The 20,658-nt window shown below is 36.1% G+C and overlaps 1 protein-coding gene and 1 long non-coding RNA gene across 7 annotated transcripts; both read right to left on the bottom strand.

Annotated features, from left to right (window-relative positions):
- Positions 1-5,944: 5,944 nt before the first annotated feature.
- On the bottom strand, positions 5,945-6,466 carry LOC112171946. Its single transcript, XR_002925195.2, has 3 exons — positions 6,352-6,466; positions 6,149-6,211; positions 5,945-6,054 (listed from the first exon to the last, which is right to left on the bottom strand). It is a non-coding gene; the product is annotated as an uncharacterized LOC112171946 (long non-coding RNA).
- Positions 6,467-13,066: 6,600 nt separating this feature from the next.
- LOC112169143 (phosphatidate phosphatase PAH2) lies at positions 13,067-20,427 on the bottom strand. 6 transcript variants are annotated; one of them, XR_002924574.2, is made up of 12 exons: positions 18,360-20,043; positions 17,225-18,131; positions 15,638-15,945; positions 15,441-15,514; positions 15,113-15,197; positions 14,904-14,990; positions 14,741-14,813; positions 14,358-14,401; positions 13,935-14,063; positions 13,733-13,834; positions 13,474-13,613; positions 13,067-13,411 (listed from the first exon to the last, which is right to left on the bottom strand). XR_002924574.2 is itself a non-coding variant. In XM_024306123.2 (12 exons), exons 2-12 carry the CDS (start codon positions 19,620-19,622, stop codon positions 13,560-13,562), a joined length of 3,126 nt encoding a protein of 1,041 aa, XP_024161891.1. In that variant the 5' UTR covers positions 19,623-19,822; positions 20,285-20,427; the 3' UTR covers positions 13,067-13,559. The 6 variants fall into 6 exon arrangements, 2 of the variants coding, with proteins under 2 accessions (XP_024161891.1, XP_024161892.1); XR_002924575.2 differs by having other exon boundaries at positions 13,067-13,380; XM_024306123.2 differs by adding an exon at positions 20,285-20,427 and having other exon boundaries at positions 13,067-13,613; positions 18,360-19,822.
- Between the last annotated feature and the right edge of the window lie 231 nt (positions 20,428-20,658).

The following is a 20,658-nucleotide window of genomic DNA, read 5'->3' as shown; positions in this document are numbered from 1 at the left end:
AATTAGTGTTAATATTTCAGTATAACAAGTTTGAGAACCGTTTTACCAATAAAACAACGAATTGTGGTAAAAAGTGGTAATTTAGTTATAATAAGTGTTAATACTTCATTATTACAAGTTTTCAGAACCACTTTACTAATAAAACAACGAATGTGTTGCTATAATAGTAAAACTTCATATATTTAAGTAAATTTGCGGTGAGCCTTTTATGGTGTAATAAGGTTGTCTATCTTGTAACTACTGTCCTTTATGAGTTATTTACTTATTTAACGATGTTTTTTCCTGATTTTACGACAATTGAGGTCCAAAATAGTAACTAAGGTTGTATTTATGGTAATTCTTTAATATTACAAGTTTGAGAACCATTTGACCGATGAGACAACGAATTGTTCTAGAAGTAGTAATCAAGCTCTTATTTGTGGTAATTTTTTATATTACAAGTCTGAGATCCATTTTATTAATGTGACAACGAATTGCTGTCAAAGTGGTAAAACTTTATGTATATGTTGTAAATGAGGTGCGAGTCCTTACTTGTGTATTAAAGTTCTATATTTTGTAATTTAATACTTTTCTTGTGTAAATCTCATCATCCATGAGATAATTACTCATTTGACAATGCATTTTACTATAAATTACAACACTTGAGGTATAATGTTGTAATTATGGTTGTTTTTATGATAATTACTTGAAATGTAATTCTATTTAAAAAAAATTAAAAAGGATCATTTTACCACTACTACAACAAATGTTTTGTTTATATGGTAAATAATCATATTAGACCTAAAATTTTCAAGTCCTTATTCTTGTAATCCAATTGTTTTTTTTATAACTAGAGTTCTTTCTTTTGTAAATTATATCATTGATGAGACAGTTTACAACAAACAACCACATTGGACGTATTTAGTAATAATTATAGTTGTAATCAAAGTAATTCCTACATTTACGATTTTCATTACAAGTTTTTGAACGATTTACATATAAAACAATAAATGAATACTTAGTATAGTAATTTTTTTTTAAGTACACATGTCAAAATATAAGTGGATAACATGTTGACATACCAACTAATTTAATTTAATATATATTTATTAAAAAGTTGATGTATGACAAACATCAACACACCTTAGACTTCCCCCCAAAGATGAGCTCAAGGCAGCCTTTTAGAATCTTGGATCGCGTTGGAGCTCTTACAGAGCTAGGAGAGCATTACGCCATGTAGATGCCAACGGCGACGGCATCATATCTAATGAAGAGCTCAACGACCTTATCAACTATGCCCTAGAATGTGGTTATAAGCTATAAGCGCCATACATATAATATATGTGGTACTGTTTGTGCTTGACTACTTTATCTTCTAGTTAAGTAATAGCCCTCCGGGCTCCGGCCATCCATGTTGAATATTATATGGAAGTATCTGGGGATATATAGTGTCTGTGTATATTGAGTGTCTTAATTTGCATGTTTTGGTAGCGAAGGACGGAGGTGACCTCTTGTTGCCCCTTTGTCAGGGTGGATGAACTAGCTCGATCATCGAACCTTGTTTATGTAAGCTACATATATCTAAGTATCTAACCAAGCTAAGACAAAATTAAAGAAGAAACTTGTTTAGTCATGCGTACGCGCGCGCACATATATATTGTTAATGGCAAATGGGAATTGAACAAGATTAAAACTAGGATTAAATTCAGTTTACCTCCCTGAGGTTTGGGGGTAATTTCATGTTTGTCTCTGTTCTCTCAATTTAATCAGTTTACCCCTCGAGCTTTCCAATTTTCCTCAACCATGTCTATTCTGCCAATTCGGACGTTAAGTTTGACAAAAAAATCTCACTTTAAGGAGTAAAACTGTCATTTCAAGGAAATTTTTTTTAATTTCTAAAGAAGAAGAAGAAGAATTTTTTTTTTGTCATGATTTTTTTTTTCTAAATGCTTTCTCATTGAAGAAGAAGAAGAATAATTTTTTTTAAAAAAATTGTCATTTCAAGGAAAAAAAACACGCCATGACAAAAAAAAAAAAAAAAAAAATTTGTCATGGTGTTTTTTTTCCTTGAAATGACAATTAAAAAATTTATTCTTCTTCTTCTTCTTCTTCAATGAGAGAGAATTTAAAAAAAAAAAAAAAAAAAAAAAACCTGACCAAAAAAAGGAAGATTTTTTTTTTGTCATAGTGTTTTTTTTTTCTTGAAATGACAATTTTAGCCTTCAGAGTGGTTTTTTTTTTTTTTTTTCTCTTTTTTTTCAGACTTAACGTTCAAATTAAACGGAATGGACACGGTTGAAGAGAATTGAAAAACTCGAGGGGTAAACTGATTAAATTGAGAGGACAATGACTAATATGAAATTACCCCCAAACATCAGAGAGGTAAACTGAATTTAACCCTTAAAACTAATTAAGTGAAGTGAAACATTCTAGCACCCACATGCAGCTACAAGAATCCAGTAAACTAATCAAGATGCTTTTTAAAGGCCACACGGACGGACGGACCCATGGTGGATTCTTATTCGCACCAATCCAACATATATTCTCCATCGGTAATTGTCTGAGATTAATTTACTCAAAGATAGAAACATATATAAATATAATCTCCAGCAAAGGCGGAGTCGCCAGTACCAGACTAGCATACTAGCTACCTAAGTTGATAGCTCTGAAAAGTAGATATGCATGCAAGTATATATATTAAGCTTTAAAGAGCACTAATAGCATCATATCTCTAATGGAGTATTCAAAATGCTTGTGTCAAATTCAAATTTGCATCCTTCAAAGTCCCCCAACCTTTGTGGTTAATATTCTCCTTGATGACATTGCTGGTGTTGCTCGCTCTAGAGTGACCACTAGCACTATGTGCTAGTTTCTTCTTTGTCTCTTTGCCAGGGCCTCTGGCCCCATTGTACCAAAAATATATATATATATATATTTGAATGCTAATGCATCAATTGTTATTTTTGACAAATTTTCATTATTTTAATATTTTTCAGAATATTATTATTATTTTTTTTTAAATAGCTCTTCTCTTTCTACTTATTTTCTTGTTCGTGGTTCAGTTGTCTTCAATCTTGTTCTTCTCTGTTTTTCTTGTTGTTCTTGGAAAACCAAGAAATTAGGAAGAGGATGTTGTTGGAATTGTGGATCTGTTGCGAAATCTTTAAACTTTATGGACTGTCTGCTTATTTATTGTTCAGTAATTTAGATTTGGGGGCTAGAGTTGGAATTGGAGATCTTCAAGTTCTTCACTCATCGTAGACTCATAGTCATCTATTCTGTTCATCTAAAGGCAAAAGCCAAATCAACACTTGCTATGACTATTCCACATATATGAGGGATTTCGTTTTGTGGGAATTGAGACTTGGGTTTAGTTCATTGTGCTTGATCTCAATTGGGTGGGAGGTTTTTAGCTCAGTTTTTCTAGATTTGAGTTCTGGGTTTGGAGATGAGATGTGATAAATCATTCCATTTTCTAGGGCATTAATATTCCAGTTCAATTGATGGAGATCGATCACCATCGATTGCCTGAGAAGATGCAGCACCAGAAAAAGAAAGAGAGAACCTCTGTTTTGGGGGGGGGGGGGGAGAGTAGGAAGAAAGAGAAATAATGATAAATAAAAAATAAAAAAAAAGACAGGTTAACTTTGGTAATTCAAATTTGATAAAAAATTACATAATTGTTATCCACATGGATTTGACTTGTGAGTTGGAAAAGATTATTAGTCATTTGTTACCGTTATATTGTCCACCTGGCAAATGATCATCTAAGTGACTAAACTAAACAAGCCCACAAAAGTAGGTTGAACAAATATTCCTTTTAATCGCTGTAAAGACTAATACAGTAGAAAAGTTCAAAACATGCAATCATCTATTATGCTTTTGTTGCACGCAAATATCTGGTCCATTAAGGCAGGTAACTAAGTTTTTTTTTTTTTTTTTTTGAATTAAGAGACAAAAGGCTCTTATTTCATTCATCTCACGCTGGCTACTAAGTTTTGAATGGACTATACTTAAATAAGAAAGAAATCTATAGTCTAATAAGAATTTCAAATTCTTTGTTAATTTTTAAATTTTATGTGTAACTATATTTAAAATATGTCATTTTAGACCTCTAGTTGGATATATTCTTGTATAACGTATCAAAATTCAAAATGTTTCAAATTCCCAACATATTTTGGACATAAACACAAAATCTGTACGACTTAAAAATAAGAAGTCCAAAGTTTCATTTATAGGCATACAACGATTTTCAACCAAAAAAAAAAAAAGGTGAGAATCCCTGATCACGTGACTCACTCAAGAAAGATGCATTAAGATAATACTATTTATGCAAACCGAAAGTGGAGATGGAGCTAGTTGCCAAGCTAGAGCTCACTATATAAATTGATGTCGGGCTCTAAACCTCTCATAATCATCTCATATTTCAAGTCACCCAAGTTCAGGAGAAGCATCTATAAACAAGAAAGAAATGACTAGGCATGTCGATTGGCCGGAGCAGAAGTCGAAGTTGGTCCCACTTCCGTGGAGCAAGGAGCAGGTCCGCGAACTTTTCAAAAGCTTCGACAAGGACGGAGACGGCAAGCTCTCCAAGGAAGAGCTCAAGGCAGCCTTTAGAAAACTTGGATCGTGGTGGAGCTCTTTCAGGGCTAGGAGAGCATTACGCTATGTAGATTCCAACGACGACGGCCAGATTTCAAAAGAGGAGTTCAATGATCTCGTCAATTATGCCCTAGAATGTGGTTACTTAATTCGCTAGTTATATATAGCCCTCAGTTTATCTTATATATTATAGGGGTTATATATACATGTCTGGTTTTATGTAAGCGTACGTCCTAGTTTGCTAGCTTGTTGTTATATATACGCATGTTTAACGGAAGCGAAGGTAGGAGGTGGCCTCTTTTACGTTGCTCTTCTTTGCCAGGGTGGATGAAGTAATACCCTGTTTCTGTAATCATCTATGTAAATATATTTCTAACCAGTAGTGTTCTTAAAACCAGAAATCTATTTCTTTCCAAGACACAGGTTTTCAAACTATGAAAACCAGAGACTAATTTCTTTCCGAGACATAAAGTGAAAGACTCTAACGATGGAGAATATAAACCCAGAAGCTCGGTTATGGAGCGCGCCTTCAGTATGCCTCTGAAGAACCCTCGATCTTTTCATGTATATCGACATACTGTTCAATCATTCCATCTTATCTATATATATGGAATCTAGTCAACTGGCCATTAATGGTTCTCCCATTGTTTCTGACATTCTGTACACTAAAGATAACCATATATTTGGGATATTGAGTCCTATAAAAGAGGACTAAAGATGAAAACAGAGAGAATACCATCAGTTGGCCACATGGCCTAGAGGTGGGTCAAGGACTTGAAGAATCCTACTCTAATATACTAATATAGTAACGTTTGGTCTATCAAAAATTTACCAAAAACAAAAAGAAAAAAATTAGGGGGCGGGCACATGTCGGGTCGGGTCGGGTTAGGGCCCAAACCGTTTCTGACTCGGATCCTTCGGTTGGGCCAAAACTCAAACCGCAACCGAATTTTTTTTTGTGGGCCGGTTTTTCGGTTGACCAGGATTTTCGGGTCGAGTCGGTTCGGTTATGGGCTTTTTAAATACTAGCCCAGTTTTCAGAGGTTACAAATTTTCTAAGGCCCAATATTGAAGATTTCCATATTTTTCAACATGTTTCAGTGACTACAACTTTCAATGGCCCATTTTCCAAATAAGAAAAATGAGCAACAAATTAAGTTCTAACACAAACAAGTCACTGATCAAATTATCAATATATGATCTATCAACCTAATAGTTTACCAACTCACAAAAACCAAAAAGCAAGCAATTGAAGTAAGTGAAGCAACCAAGCAATACAAATCCAAAACAATTCCGAACCACTTAAGTTTACAGACCAATTAAAATTCAGGAGTTCCAAACAAGAAGAAGAGAGTTCCAGAGTTGAAAAGAAAAGAAAAAAAAAGAGAGGTTAAGAACATAAGCAACAAGTGGATTTCTCCTGTTCATTCTTCAGCTTGGCTTCTTCCCCAATTCCCTTCCATCAACCATAATCTGTAAACGAAGTATATTATCAACTGTAAGAGATAGGCATAGCTACAGTAATAATCTAACAATAAACTAATCTAATTAACTTTGTATTTTGTACCAAGCACTCAAGCACATCTGCAGAATCACTCGTCAATATCCGAAAGATTGGCAATTCCAACATCTAGTAGAACAATCATGAAAACAATGTGAGAAAAAAAACTAACAGATTTGAGCAAAAGTGAAAAGTTTAAAGATTTGAACAAAAGTTAACACTTAAAAGAAGGAATTTCATTTCCTCGAAAACTTAGAACAAAAGTTTACCTTGCTCAAGTTTCTCCAATTCACCGTAGACCTCAAGTTCAGTTTTGGTTGGCTCTTTGAATAGAGACTTTCCAGCAGCCTTCAACCAATCCGAGCAACACACGAGGCACTCAACCATTCTAGGAGTCAAGCTGGCCCTAAAAGGATCCACCACTCGGCTGCCAAGACTAAAAGCACTCTCTGAAGCCACTGTGGATGCAGGAATAACAAACACATCTCGTGCAATTTGAGACAAGATTGGATATCGAGGAGCATTTTCTTTCCACCACTCTAAGATCTGGAACTTAGGATTAGAAGGGTCTTCAGCAGCCTCCAAAAGATACTTATCAACCTCATTTTTAATCTCCACCACATCTTTCTCTTGCCTCAACATCATAAATTCATGGATATTGGTTGCGTGGCTATCGTCCTCACCTTGAGCAGAACTGCTGGAATCAACTTTAGGCAATGTGATATCCATACTTGCTTGTGCAGCCTCGGGATTAGAATTTGCATACTCATTAAAGAGTTGCAGAAACATGGATTTCACTTCATCAACCATCTCAGCCACCAAAGTTTTGTCTTGCTGCAGCTTTGGAAAAAAGTACTCTAGATACAACATCTTGTATGTAGAATCCAACACAACCGCAATCAATCGAGAACATTGAACTGAGTATCAGCAACAATACAAGCTCATTAGCAACACACAATAACACAGTATAAAGCATAAACCCAGTCTCATAGTCAACAATTCAACACTCAAAACACATCAACACACATCAATACAGTATAAAGCCACAACAACATAGTCAAAACAAAGTATAAAGCCAACACCCAGTATAAAGTATAAACTGTGAACCTAAGATCGAAGAGATTTATTTTCCGAAAACTCACCAAAGAAATCAATCGAATGAAGTAGAGAGTAAGAGAGTGAGAGAGCGAGCTAATGTGGAAAGTTTTCGTCTGGGACTCTAAGTTTTGGTCTGGGCTGGAGAGTAGAGAGAGGCCGTGAGCCCGAGCGGCTGTGTGGAGACATCCAGATGCAAATGAGAGCTAGGGCTCCCTCTTTTCAGTTTTATATGGCCATAGGGATTCTCTGAGGTAAGGTATATCATAAGCATATATGGACAACTAATAAAAATAAATAAAAATATATATATTAATTAAATTCGGTCGGTTCGGTTTTTGTTCGGTCGGTCTGAGACCCGACACCGAACCTGCACCGCATCAATTCGGATCGGCTCGGTCCTTTGAATTTTTCCGCTGTTTTTGATCGGGTCAGTTAACCGGACCGTTTCTTAGGATCGGGTCGGGCGGTTTGTTGCCCAGTTTCGGTTTTGTGCCCACCCCTAAAAAAAACCATTGACACTTATGTGAACATATGAATGAGGCAAAGACTGTGTTTAGATCAAGACCTTCATCATATTGATTTTCATGGTGCTTTATTTTTCCGACTAATGAGCTGCCCTGATGTTCTTGTTTGTGAAGTTGCATGCATGGTCGCAGATGTCATTTAGAGATGAACAATTCTTAGGTTTATCCCCTGGGTGAATGAGCATATTCACCATCTCTTGCAATTAACACATAATAAATTTTTAATCCAACCATCTATGTTGTATAACGTAATACAAAGATTAGTTTTGTAAAAAATCAATCAAATTGAAGACTTTTTAGTTATTTATTTCTACGAAATACATGGACGGTTCATCATAACAGTAGTAAGTGTTGTTAGAACCATCCATTTATTTGATTCAATTAGATAATTAAACGATTTCCGACTTGATTGATTTTTTACAGAGATGATCTTTAAATGCTAATTTAAGATATTGACCGAATTTATGAAGTAAAAGTATGTTAATCGACAATGGGGGTGAATATGCTCATTCAGCCTAGGGGTGAATTTAAGAATTGCCCTTTAGAGATTTTTATTTTTTCTTTTATCAGGAAATTAAAAATAAACAAAACACAAGACTAAACAAAAGTCACGGCTACAATCGCCCCCAAAACTGATCAAATCGGAAGGCATGTATATTAATTTTTTTTCTTTGGCAATTGAAGAAATATATTTAATAGAAAAAATAGCACCTAAAGGAGGGAACATGAAGTCAGAACCAATTAGACGAAACAACAAAACAAAAACATAAGTAAGATTAAGCAGAGCCAAATGAATCAAATATCAAAACACACAACAGGCGTCTGACTACGAGTGAAGCATTCTAGCACCCGATTGCAACATCATCTTCAATTATAAGTTAGATGCACTATTAGAAAACTCCCCAATAACTCCTAACTTACGAACAACTATGCGGGAATGCCATTAAATACCCATGTTGGTTTCCAATAAGAACAATTCTTAGGTTTACCCTTAGGGTGAATGAGTAAATTCACCATCTCTTGCGATTAACACATAATAGCTTTATAATTTTCTAATCCAACCATTCATGTTATATAACGTAATATAAAGATTAGCTCTGTAAAAAATTAATCAAATTAAAGACCTTTTAGTTATTCATTTCTATGAAATGCATGGACGGTTCATCATAGTAGTAGTAAGTGTTGTTAGAACCATCCATTTGTTTGATTCAATTAGATAATTAAACGATTTCCGAATCGATTGATTTTTTACAGAGATGATCTTTAAAGGATAATTTAAGATATAGACCGTTGGATTATAAATTTATTAAGTAAAAATATGATAATTGACAATGAGGGTGAACTTAGGTATTGTTATTTGTTCTTAATAATACTTACAAGTCGAAGTGTTCATGAGACTAAAGTACCAAACTAGATTAACAGAAAGGAAAAAAAAATGAAGAAGAAGAGAGAAACTGGTCGGATAGAGATGATACTGAACCAACTGTACGTGCTCTGGTGGACACCTGGACGTAGATCGTATGTTACATCAATCTTAACTTTTATACTATTTGGACCCAAGTAAGGAAGAACAAGTGGCTTTTATTCGATGTGAGATAGACAACATATTCTCTCCCATTGGTACAATATTTCTTTGCTTTTATTCGTATGGAATAATAGATCCATCAGCCTTTCGCTTTTACTCTTATAAAAGCAGTACACGTGCCACACGAGGTTGGTTACTGCTTGAATGTTTCAAGAATATCAACTGTAACTAAGCTGAGACCCCATTTGGAAATGAACAAGTCCGTAACTTATTGATTCGATTCAAATGAAGCTTCGGAGTCAATATCATCTTCGAATTTCTAAAAGTTTTATGCTGTGTTTGCCTTGACATATAATTTCGGTTCTTATCCTGAATAAGCTAGCCAATCCCGGCCCTAAGCATCACATAAATATTAATCCACGGGCATTTTGCACCCATACAAAAGAAGAGGAGTGATTGTCTCAAGCCATTCGATTTTGATTCCAGTTATTCCAGACCTTTGAACTAAAATTATGGATGCAGAAGAGCTAGGGCTAGGTACCAGAATCCCTAAGATGCTTTTCTTCGACTTTAAGAGGTTCCATGGTGACAACGCACATGAGGGGTCCCAAGTAATCTATTTATTTGGGTCCAACCCTATCCTAATTAAAAGTTTTAACTTTCAAGTTTTAGTAAACTAGACTACAATTTGGATATTAAAAAAAAAAAAAAAAAAAAGGCAACCACAAATTACATTTTATATGCATAATATTTCTGGACATAAGTGGAGTGTCACAGTATAAGTTGCTTAAAGTTCATTGTACCCACGAAAATAAAACTGACTGTCAATAACCAATTATATCAATCTTTTCTTAATCATGCCCGTATATATTTAGCTTATACACTAAATATTTTACTGACTCCTAGAATTGGAATATATGCAGGGACCAGCCAGAGCCCTATATATAGATGTTTTGCTCAACCCACTAATCCATCATATACAAATTCATAGTAGTGAAAGTCATATCTCACCCAACAATCCCTAAATTTTCTTGCATATATTATGGGGCGGAAAGACCAGACGAAGCCTCAGAAGCCTGAGATTATGCAAAAGGGTGTTCCGTACACTAGGCAGCAGATCATAGATATTTTCAAAGGTTATGACAAGAACGGAGACGGCAAGCTCTCCTGGGATGAGGTGAAGGCTGCGTTCGCTAAACTCGGGGCGCTTTTGCCCGACTACAGAGCTTGGCGAGGACGAAGGTGTGCCGATGCCGACAAGGATGGCTTCATCTCTCTCGAGACGGAGCTCAATGAACTAGTCACCTATACCCTGGAACTCAAGTATACACCGCGCAGTAATTAAACCAGCTTCAGGTTCACACATGAGCTTAACTGCTCTACGTATTTTAGATTCGGTACGTCTTATATGTGTACGTGTGTATGTATGTGTAGACGCATGAGCGTCCTGGTGTGTAAGCAGTAATAAATGTATAGCTGCGACCAACTAAGTGAAGGAAGGAGGTGACCTATACGTACGTTGTCCCTCTTCTCATGTATTTCTAATTACCAAGTTAAAATAAGATGGATAATTTTTAGGTTCATCCTTAGAGTAAACGAACATATTCACCCCATTGTCAATAACATTCTTTTATTTAATAAATTTATAATCCAACGGTCCATATATTAAATTAGCCTTTAAAGATCATCTCCGTAAAAAATAAATCGAATCAGAAATCATTAGTTTATCTAATTGAATCAAACAAATGGATGGTTCTAACAACTCTTACTACTATTATTATGAACCGTCCATGTATTTCGTATAAATAAATAACTAAAATGTCTTTAATTTGATTGATTTTTTACAGAGCTAGTCTTTGTATTACGTTATACAACATGAATGGTTTGACTAGAAAATTATAAAGTTATTCTACGTTAATCGCAAGAAAGTGTGAATATGTTCATTCACTTAATCACTTAATGGGTGAACCTAAGAATTGTAGATGTTCTCTGTGTGTGTATCGTACAGTTATTGAATTCAACCACAAATTTTTACACCAACTCATCTAATTCTAATTATATATGTATTATGTATGTAACAACTTGCACACAAAAACTATTAAATTTGAGAATATAATTATTAGTCATTAAGTTTTTCGCTTATAATAAAACAATTTGTCATCTTCTGATTTCATTTGAACAAGTAACATGCATTTAATTTAAAACTATAAATTTTAATTCAAAGTAATTTTTTAATATGTCCTCAACTCCTTATCATAGCCTATTAGCCTTCAAAATGTGGGCATGAAATTTCATCCAACAATATGATAAAATAATTTGGGGTTTACATCCAAAACTAATTGGCAATGGATAGAGTGGTCCAAACCCTTATAATTTACCCAATAATATGATAAAGTAATTTGAGTTTCACATCCAAAACCAATTGGCAATGGATGGAGTGGCAAACTCTTATAAACCCATAGGCAACTTTTGGTGACGTGGAGCCCGTAAATTTTCAAGGTTCCATTTTTCCCATGTGGAATTTTCAAGCCATACAAGTGGACAACTTTTAGGCAAGGTTCCATTTTTCTCATGTGAAATTTTCAAGCCAAACAAGTGGACAACTTTGGTTGATGTGGAGCCCGTGTGGCCATTAGGCATGCACACGTGGGTAACCCGCTCTGATACCATGATAAAGTAATTTAGGGTTCACATCTAAAACCAATTGGCAATGGATGAAGTGACTCAAACCCTTATAAACCCACAGGTAAGGTTCCACTTGTCATATTCTCAACATAATAGAATGGCTTAAATAGTTAATAAACCTCTTTTTTTTTTTTTTTTGAAAGGAACCTTTTCTTTTTTCTTTTTGTTTTTGCTAGAAGAAATAAAATAATTTATTCACCCCTATGGTGAAGGACGTATGTATAAATTAGGGTTAATTAAAGTTTCAAAATGACACTTGTGTGTAATTTTCTAAAATGTATTCCCAAGTTCTTCACTTCTTTGACTCATTCTCCACTAGACTCTGTGGTACTGGTGGTATAAAAAGAATCCTCAGCAATCCAATTCTTTCACGTTTGGATCATTTCAGTAGAACCTCATTCGATAAATTATTGTCGGGGAAAGTTGAATCGAATCTAAGCGGGGGAGAGAGAGAGAGCTCCGTCACCAACAGATTATAAAGAGGATGATCCAAGGCTTTTACAGCACAAACTTGCTAATACAAGTATCCGACTACTACAAGCTAAATTATATACTTCTCTCAATGGCGATTAAGAGCAAGTGTGTCGCTAGTGATGGCAAACGTGTTATGACCACCGAGGAGTTGAAGAAATGGCTGAAGAAATTTGATACTGACAAAGATGGCCGTATAAGCAAAGAGGAACTCCGCCAGGCTATCCGCTCCACCGGCGGACGCTTTGCCACGTTCAAGAGCAGGCGTGGGTTACGATCTGCAGATGTCAATCAAGACGGATACATAGGTGAAGAAGAACTCGACAACCTTGTAGAGTTTGCACAGAAGTATTTGGGTGTCAGGATCATACACTTTTGATCATCAGCTCCCTATTTATATAGATTTGTGTTGTATTCTCTATGGAATGAGTGACCTTCAGAGGCAGAATAAATGCAACTGTAGCACCACCAAGGTCATGCACATGCTTCGGCATGGTGGGGTGCTATGGATTGCTTAGTATTCCCTCCTTAATCCATGTACATCTTATTCGTATAACTGATTGTGATAGAATTAGAAATCAAAGTTTGTATTGATTAGTTCTCAGTTGGAAACAGAAAACTGATGCTGTTCTTACGGGTCTTGCAGTAAAAACTAAAAGAAGTAAAAAAGTAGACCTTCACGAAAGGATCAGAACGATTGTATAGGATATGAAAAATGAATTTACATTTATAAATAATTTCTGTACATGAAATATGTGCAACAGCCTATTACCCATGTCGGTGTCCAATAATACTTACAAATCGAAGTGTTCATGGGACTAAAATACGTGAACTAGACAAAATTGGATTTAACAGAGAAAAACAACGAGACCAACTGGAGCAGGATCCCTCCGTCCAACTGTTTTTCTGTATGTCTTCCATATATTGCTTCGAGTCGCCACTATATCAGCCAGCTCAGCAAAAATGAAGCAAAGCAGAACTTCAGCGATCATATTCTGAAAGTTCATTGGATGCTGCACTGTCATTCTACAACCAAAACTCCACACTGAGTTTCTGACAGATTAAGCAAATGTGAAGTTGGAATTTACCTTGACAATTCTGAAACAAGCGTCGCAAAACTCATCTATTTACATATCTAGAGAGGACCAAAGAAGGCCAAAGACTGTTTTACACCTCAACTGACATCAGGTGGTGGGAGTTTCCAGAAATTCCACGAATTAAAATCCTCCTGTAATCAACATGGGAAGGAAAGCATGGTCAGAGGGTTCCTCCTGACTTGGATATTTAAAAGTTATTAAAATGGCCAAGAGCAACAAATTTAGAACAGAATTATTGCAGAACCAATACCTGCTCGTGTGAGGAGGTTGTGGGGGGGAACATGCCATTTACGAGAGCATGAAGGGAGGTATATGTCTTTGCATCAACACGGCGGTTCACAACAATCTCACCCTGCATACCCAAATCATCAGAAAAAGAAAAGTTGGCATTTGACGTAGATATATTACAGATTTCAATATAACTGCTAAGTTGTCATGAAGGTCTTAATTACCTTGGGATTAATGATGAAGATTTTACCCAAGGGGATTCCAACCTTAAGGTAGCTGAATTCATCAGTATCTCTGTTTCCAAAACCAGCATAGAACGGGTTGCAATCAGAAGGGAACAGTGATTTGATATCCTGCAAAAAAAAGGAAAATGTAAGATATTCAAACGAAACGAATGGTGCAACTGAAATATTACCAACAAACAGTCTAAAAACTCACAGACTGGTCAGTTAATGAACAAATATCAGCTAACAATCATACTACATCAGTATTATTAATCGGCAAGATTTTTATCTACAGACCACAGTGCAAAGATATACAAGCAAGACAAATCTGATGGAACAAATTACACCATCAGGAATATGGTAAAAAAATGATGTAGAAAAGACAAGTGAATATCCCAAATCGACAGGTAGAAAGCAAGGAACCTCTAAGCATGCAATCTTGAATTCATGAGGAGCCCTCCGGATAACTGTGAAAAACAGAGCAAGAGTCAGTTCATGCATTATAAAATTAGGTGGGATTCAGTGACGAGACTCTGATGTGGCGTATGTCCTTTAAAATTACTTCTTAGCATACGAAACATATATTTTGTTTGAGTAGGCATTTAATTGTTTGTATTTTTAATTTTTTATAAGTAACACATTATTGAACAAGAAAAGAACATGCTCCAGCACAATACATAAAGCAGTTGACCACTTCTGTTCTATCATGAGAGTAGATGTAAAAATGGCCATCCGAACAAGCACAAAACACGCCTAATTAATGGCAGTTAAGTTCTAGGAAAACAGAGTGCATACATAAAACTTACCTTCCCGAAAAAGAGAAGGAAAAAGTCCATCTGGAGAAATAACAACAGGCCCATCAGGTAAAGCCTTCCCATCCTGTAAATATGGAAAGAAAGATTTTTCTTTATTTTATTTTATTTGGTTTGTTCAAATACACGAAATATTTAGCATGAACCAAGTACCGACCTGCTTAAGGTTAAACAGAAATTGTCGCGTCTGAGAGGACTGAGAAATGGCACGTGCACTCAAAAAAAGTAATTCATATCCATTTTCCTGCATCATATTAAAATTATAATTAGCTCTCTGGAAAGATTAGGCCCCATGAGAATTAAAATATAAAAACATATAATATTTCCATCAGAGGCAATGGCACAATGCGATGAGACAAAGCAAACCTTAATGGCTGAAAACAAATGTGTGACACCTGTTTGTGACCAATCTACACCAACCAAGGGCATGAACTGACCTAGAACATCTGATCTGTAAAATGATGCAAATCAAGTGGATCAGGCAAATCAGGTAAGTCCCAGTTTTGGTTCAAGAAAACCTCTTGTTTTCATACTATTATCTTATCTTGTTAACCATGTTAAAATATATCCTTGACAAATGGATATATCTAGCTTACTTCTTACTTTTTGCAAGATGTAGGACAAAACATGAACTTGAGGAATTCTCGAATACAAAGGATTAAAGTTAGGTATAATATTTAAATAACAGCCTTACTTTGTGATTGTCCCATCCACATCTGAGATCACTATACGAGTATTCCATTTCCAAAGATAAATTCTGGCATCAACCTGTAATGAACCAAAAATTATAAGAAAGCAGAGCAAGTACATCTGGAACACATAAGATGACAAAGAAATCAAATTCAAAAGTAATTAACTGTCATCAAGACTGACAACCCAGGAATATATTACCTGCTGCTTTCCTAGCATTGCAGTAGAAAATGTGAAAGTTACTGTATTTCTCCCTTCATTTAGATTTAAGGATGCCAACTGCTCAGATGTTGGAGAGGTTGCCCTTTCTGTTTTCTTCATCCCCTTTGGTGTAAGCACAATGTTACTACTATCCACACCAACCACGCTCTCTGAAGCATTCTCAACTTCAGGACTTCCACAATCATTCAGATTTGGTTGCATAGCCTTCTGGGAATTTGTTCTCCTGAAACGGAAAGGCCAGAGTTTCCAGCTTCCACTAGGGGTAACACTAGCTTTTGATGGATCTCCTGTAATGGTTTTTCTCAACTTGGTCAACAGCTATCATTCCCCTAGGCACTCAAATATTTGTCTCTTCCAAATGAAACATCTATAAAACAATAGAAGCAACTACATCCTAGGAAAAATATTGGCCATTATTTCTGACAACAAGCAGCTAAGACAGGCCTAGAGAGGTACATTTATTAAAATCCAGATTTGGGCATCAAACGATTGCGAAGCAGTATTAGATCCCATCCCATACTTCATATAGCAAGTGTTTGCATATGGATAGCTTTGCATAAAGAAACTTGTACATTTTTGCACCAAAAAGAAATGAGATCTTTCCAATTTGCATAATATTGCAATTCAGGCAATAAGTCTAACTACGAAGAAAGTGGACTATTAATCAGTTTTTACCAACCAGATTCCATGGACAGTCATGGAATATATCATAAATTTTATTAACACATCCCTAGATACTTAATACATATTCTAATTTTTCTACATTTAAAATCAGATTATATGGGTAAATGAAATGACTAAAAAGACATCCATATTAGAAAAGGAACTATAGTTGGAATATGTTTAATAGCTTTTAATATTGTTATAAATTCAAGTTGAAATCTTTGTCATGAGTTCATGACAAGCTTGATTATTAGCAATTAATTACAAAATTCTTATGATTGTTCATATTGTTTCTTGGTAATTAATAGAAAGAAAATAAAACCTAGTATGAGATATATAAACCCTAATTGGAATCTTCTTCTACAAGCTTGACTACTAGCAATTTTGCATTACAAAATCTTTATGATTGTATATGTTGTTTCATGATAAGTAACGGAGAGAAAATAACAACAATGTAGTTATAAACCTAGTTGGGATCCTCTTCATTTGTTCATGATTATTTTTCAACAATCTTGACTAAACACATTTAAATTCATTATGATATATATATATATATATATATATATATAGAATGTTGTGATTATGATAAAGTTTAGCATGATGATTTTAATATTGATTTATATATAGTGATTTTATATAGAATTTTGAGATTTGAGGATAATTTAGGTACTTTGAGTGGTGTATTTAATAAAATGATAGAATAATAAATCAAATGAGTGGTGTATTAAGTATTTAGGGATGTGCGAATAAAATTTCCCTTCTGTACACACTAGTGGAAAAAGATAAATATATAGTCTATTTTGACGTAAAACACACACACATGTGCGCACTCACTATATCATTTCAGAACATGAAAATCCTGAAAATAAGCATATCATACAAGCATAAATCCAAGTTTCTTACCTAGTGCAGGACTGCCGGGAACATCTTTGAGCTCCTCTGTACCCTCAGCATTCTCAGCGTCTAGCTTCACCAGAGGTAACTGTTGCTCTATGTCCAACTTTATACAGCTCAAATCATCTCTATTTTGCTGTATCCACTTCAAGGTTTTGGCTTTTGAGTCCAGCGAATGGCTTAAAGGAGCATCAAGATCCAATGCACTCAAATTGTCAGTCTGATGCCACATACTGGGCAATGATCCCACCAGCATCCCAACTTCCTTATCAGCAGCCTTTTGATTTCTGGGGATGTCGACTGTAGTTGATGTTGCCTTCAGTTTACCTATAACTTTCTCAAAACCAGTTGAGGGGATTTCTTGAGCAAACTTTTCTGGAGATGAGTATGATTCATAATTTGTACTGACTGCTGACCCATTAAATTCTTTACTGCCATCTGGACCATACAAGACACTAATTTCTCCATCTACACATTGTGAAGAACTTGACTCCGTGCATTGAACCTTAGTGGTGTTGAGTTCGTCAGAGTCACTGAAAAGGAATTGTTCTTCTTCTAATCTCCCTGGTGGCACCACACTTGTGGCTTGAGTGATTTCAGAACCACTAATGTACCCGGGAGAGGTTTGGACATCACATGTGATATCTTCGCCTTTAAATTCTTTCTCATCTTGAACTTGATGGTCAGAATTGCTTAACCTAGGTAGGATACGTGATTCAATCTCAACTGAATCAGGCAATGCATTAATATGGACCATTTGACTACAGTGCTCTGGATCTTTTGCTGGCCCTCCAAGGTCCCCATTATGGTTACCTATGCAAGAATGATGAGCTGTTTCGTGAGAATAAGTTTCAGGAGCCTCCAATGGTTGCACCTTTAAGGCAATATCTTCAACAAACTGCTCAGTAACTGCTTCCTGATCAAGAACACACATACTTGGTCTCAAGTCAATGAAAATTAAAATCCAAGTGTATATTGATATAAGAACAATATTAGTCAAGGGGTAATTTCTAATTACATTCTATTTCCTCATTTGTCTACACATATTTGTCGCTAAAAAGCCGTAATAAAAATGACATCCACACATTCTTAAATAGTTTTAAAACTCTTCTGTACCATTGCAAGAGATTCTAAGAAAGATTACCTTAGATAGCAGTTCAGTTCTGGCATGTACTGCTTCGGCATGAACATGAACTTTTCCACAATCTCCTCTAGCAATGTAAAGTTTTTCATGAGTTTGTTCGCTGGAACCATATGTTCCCACTACTGCACTCTCTGATGATTGACAGTAAATAAAGGATTCAACTCTATCTATTCCACCGCCCTTCTCGGAAATGCCACAGCCAGCTAGTACAACACCTTTGTCATCAAAAACCTGTCCAACAAAACGCTTTCCAGGAAATGGAAATGCTTCCACCTCTAGTGAGTGTGGAATTGTAGGATCCGAACCTGTGATATTGGGTACGAGTGCCTTTACATTTCCATCATTTTCAGTTGCCCCAGACTCATCCAATTCTATGCATACTCTAGACACTATATTCGGGGTGTTTAAACATGAAATTAGACTAGCTTCCTCCGCATAACTAGGTGTTTTGTCAAAGCGAGACAGAGGATCATTGCCTATTTGGGAATTGCAGAAGGCAGTCGCCTCCTGCAAAGCACAATCAGGTAGAGATGAGCAAACCCGGCGGTGCTCAGAACTAATCTGCATATCTTCATCAACTCCACTCTCCAAAATATCAGGACAAGAGAGACGAGAACCACCCTCTTTCCTGTTTTTCTTGGTGGCAAGACTAGTGGACCATTTCACCTCCAAAAGGTTGGCCGCAAACTCTGCACGCTCCAAAGAATCCACCCTTCCAATCGTGCTATTGTCACCCTCTGCCTCCTCGTTGACCGTCATTCTCTCCTTCATTGACCTGCTTCCAAATATCCCAAATATCCGCGACTTCCGGGAATTTGTCCTGGATAATACCTTCCCATTGCACTTATTATTGTGATCAACAATCAAACTTTCAGCATCATACTTGCAACTTTTGGACTTCACTGGCTGCCTCTTTTCTCGAGATTGCTCATCCGTCTCATCACTGGAAGACGTGGAAGGAAACAACACAGATTCCCCTTCTTTTGCATCAACCTCCCTAAGGAAGTAGGCCTCCCCTTTATTATCCAAATACATGTGGAAACTAGCCTCCTCTCCATTTACACAAATGTTCACCACCTTCTCCTTGGACTTCAAAACTCCTTGAAACTTGCCAAACCTGACATTCCATGCCGAAGACTTGAAGCTCCCATCTTCTTGTTGAACTACAATAATATCCACAGCTCCACCAAAAGGGTGAAAGGGCCCCGAGACGGTGTATACCCCCCTCGAGATGTAGCTCCCTAACCTCCCAACCGCGTACATCCTCCCCTCTTTGATTTCTCAAACCACCCAATTCCCAAAATCTCGAAACTCAATCATAATTTACAAAGCCTGTTGAATTCCTCAAGAAATCTAATCTTCAGGCTAAATAGCTCAAAGCACCAGACTTTAATTCAATCAACCACCAAAACTACCTCAAAATTCAATCTTTGAGACCACCCAGATGACCAATCCGCCAGACTCTACATTATAATTCAAGAACCCAAATGACCAAAACACATAAATCAATCGTCTTTAGCTCAAAACAATCATTGCATGAATCAGAAACTACCAATATCCCGCTCAAGGAATTAAACCCGTTATTCAAAATTAACAAACAACCAAGAAAGCAAGCTTCAATCTAGATATAGATACCAAGACCAAAGCCTCACACACACACACACACGCACAGAGAGTATGAAAGACAAACCCAATTAAAGAAAGTAGTTGATGAGCAGAAAACCAAGACGCAAGAGGAAGACATTAGCGGTTGGAGCATATTCGGTCTTAATTATTCGAATGTGCCGTCAAACCATTCGTCATTAAAATCCCAACCATCATTTTCATTTTTTTTTCTTTTCTTTTTTTTCTCTATTTTACAGTACGTGATGAAACAAAGAGTAACGTAAACAACAATAATTAGGGTTCTGAGATATGGAACTGACCTGAATTGAAACAGAGGAGGGAGGTACGAGAAGAAAGGAAGAAACGGCCTTGGAGGGCCTACAGAGATACATAAAGATCGTAACTTGGTTTGTTTTCTTGAAAATCTCAAAATAGGAACACGTTAGCAGTGCTCTGTTTCGAAGTGGCAATATTGTTGGGTGGAGGTTTGAACTCACTGGGGTCCATCGAGCCTTTTTTCTTTATTACGTCATTTTTGTTTTGCCGCCATGTGGGTCGACTCAGCAGCATAGATCCTTCTGAATTATTATAGAACCAAAGGAGCTGTATAGAGGATGAGGCATCCACATGCCCACGACCATATGGGAAAGAAGGGAACTACATGAACATGCCATGCCAAGTTTTAAGCGACTGA

This window comes from Rosa chinensis, chromosome 6 (assembly GCF_002994745.2).
Source record: "Rosa chinensis cultivar Old Blush chromosome 6, RchiOBHm-V2, whole genome shotgun sequence".
Classification (NCBI taxonomy): domain Eukaryota; kingdom Viridiplantae; phylum Streptophyta; class Magnoliopsida; order Rosales; family Rosaceae; genus Rosa; species Rosa chinensis.
Note: the sequence above shows the minus strand (reverse complement) of the source record. Positions and strands in the feature narration are given on the sequence as shown.

Coding starts and splice junctions, on each gene's coding strand:
- LOC112169143 (XM_024306123.2), bottom strand. CDS start 19,622: ATGTACGCGGTTGGGAGGTTAGGGAGCTACATCTCGAGGGGGGTATAC. Junction 15,515..15,637: donor CAATGCTAGGAAAGCAGCAG/GTAATATATTCC, acceptor GGTTCATTACAG/GTTGATGCCAGAATTTATCT. Junction 14,402..14,740: donor TCCTTCTCTTTTTCGGGAAG/GTAAGTTTTATG, acceptor TGTTTTTCACAG/TTATCCGGAGGGCTCCTCAT.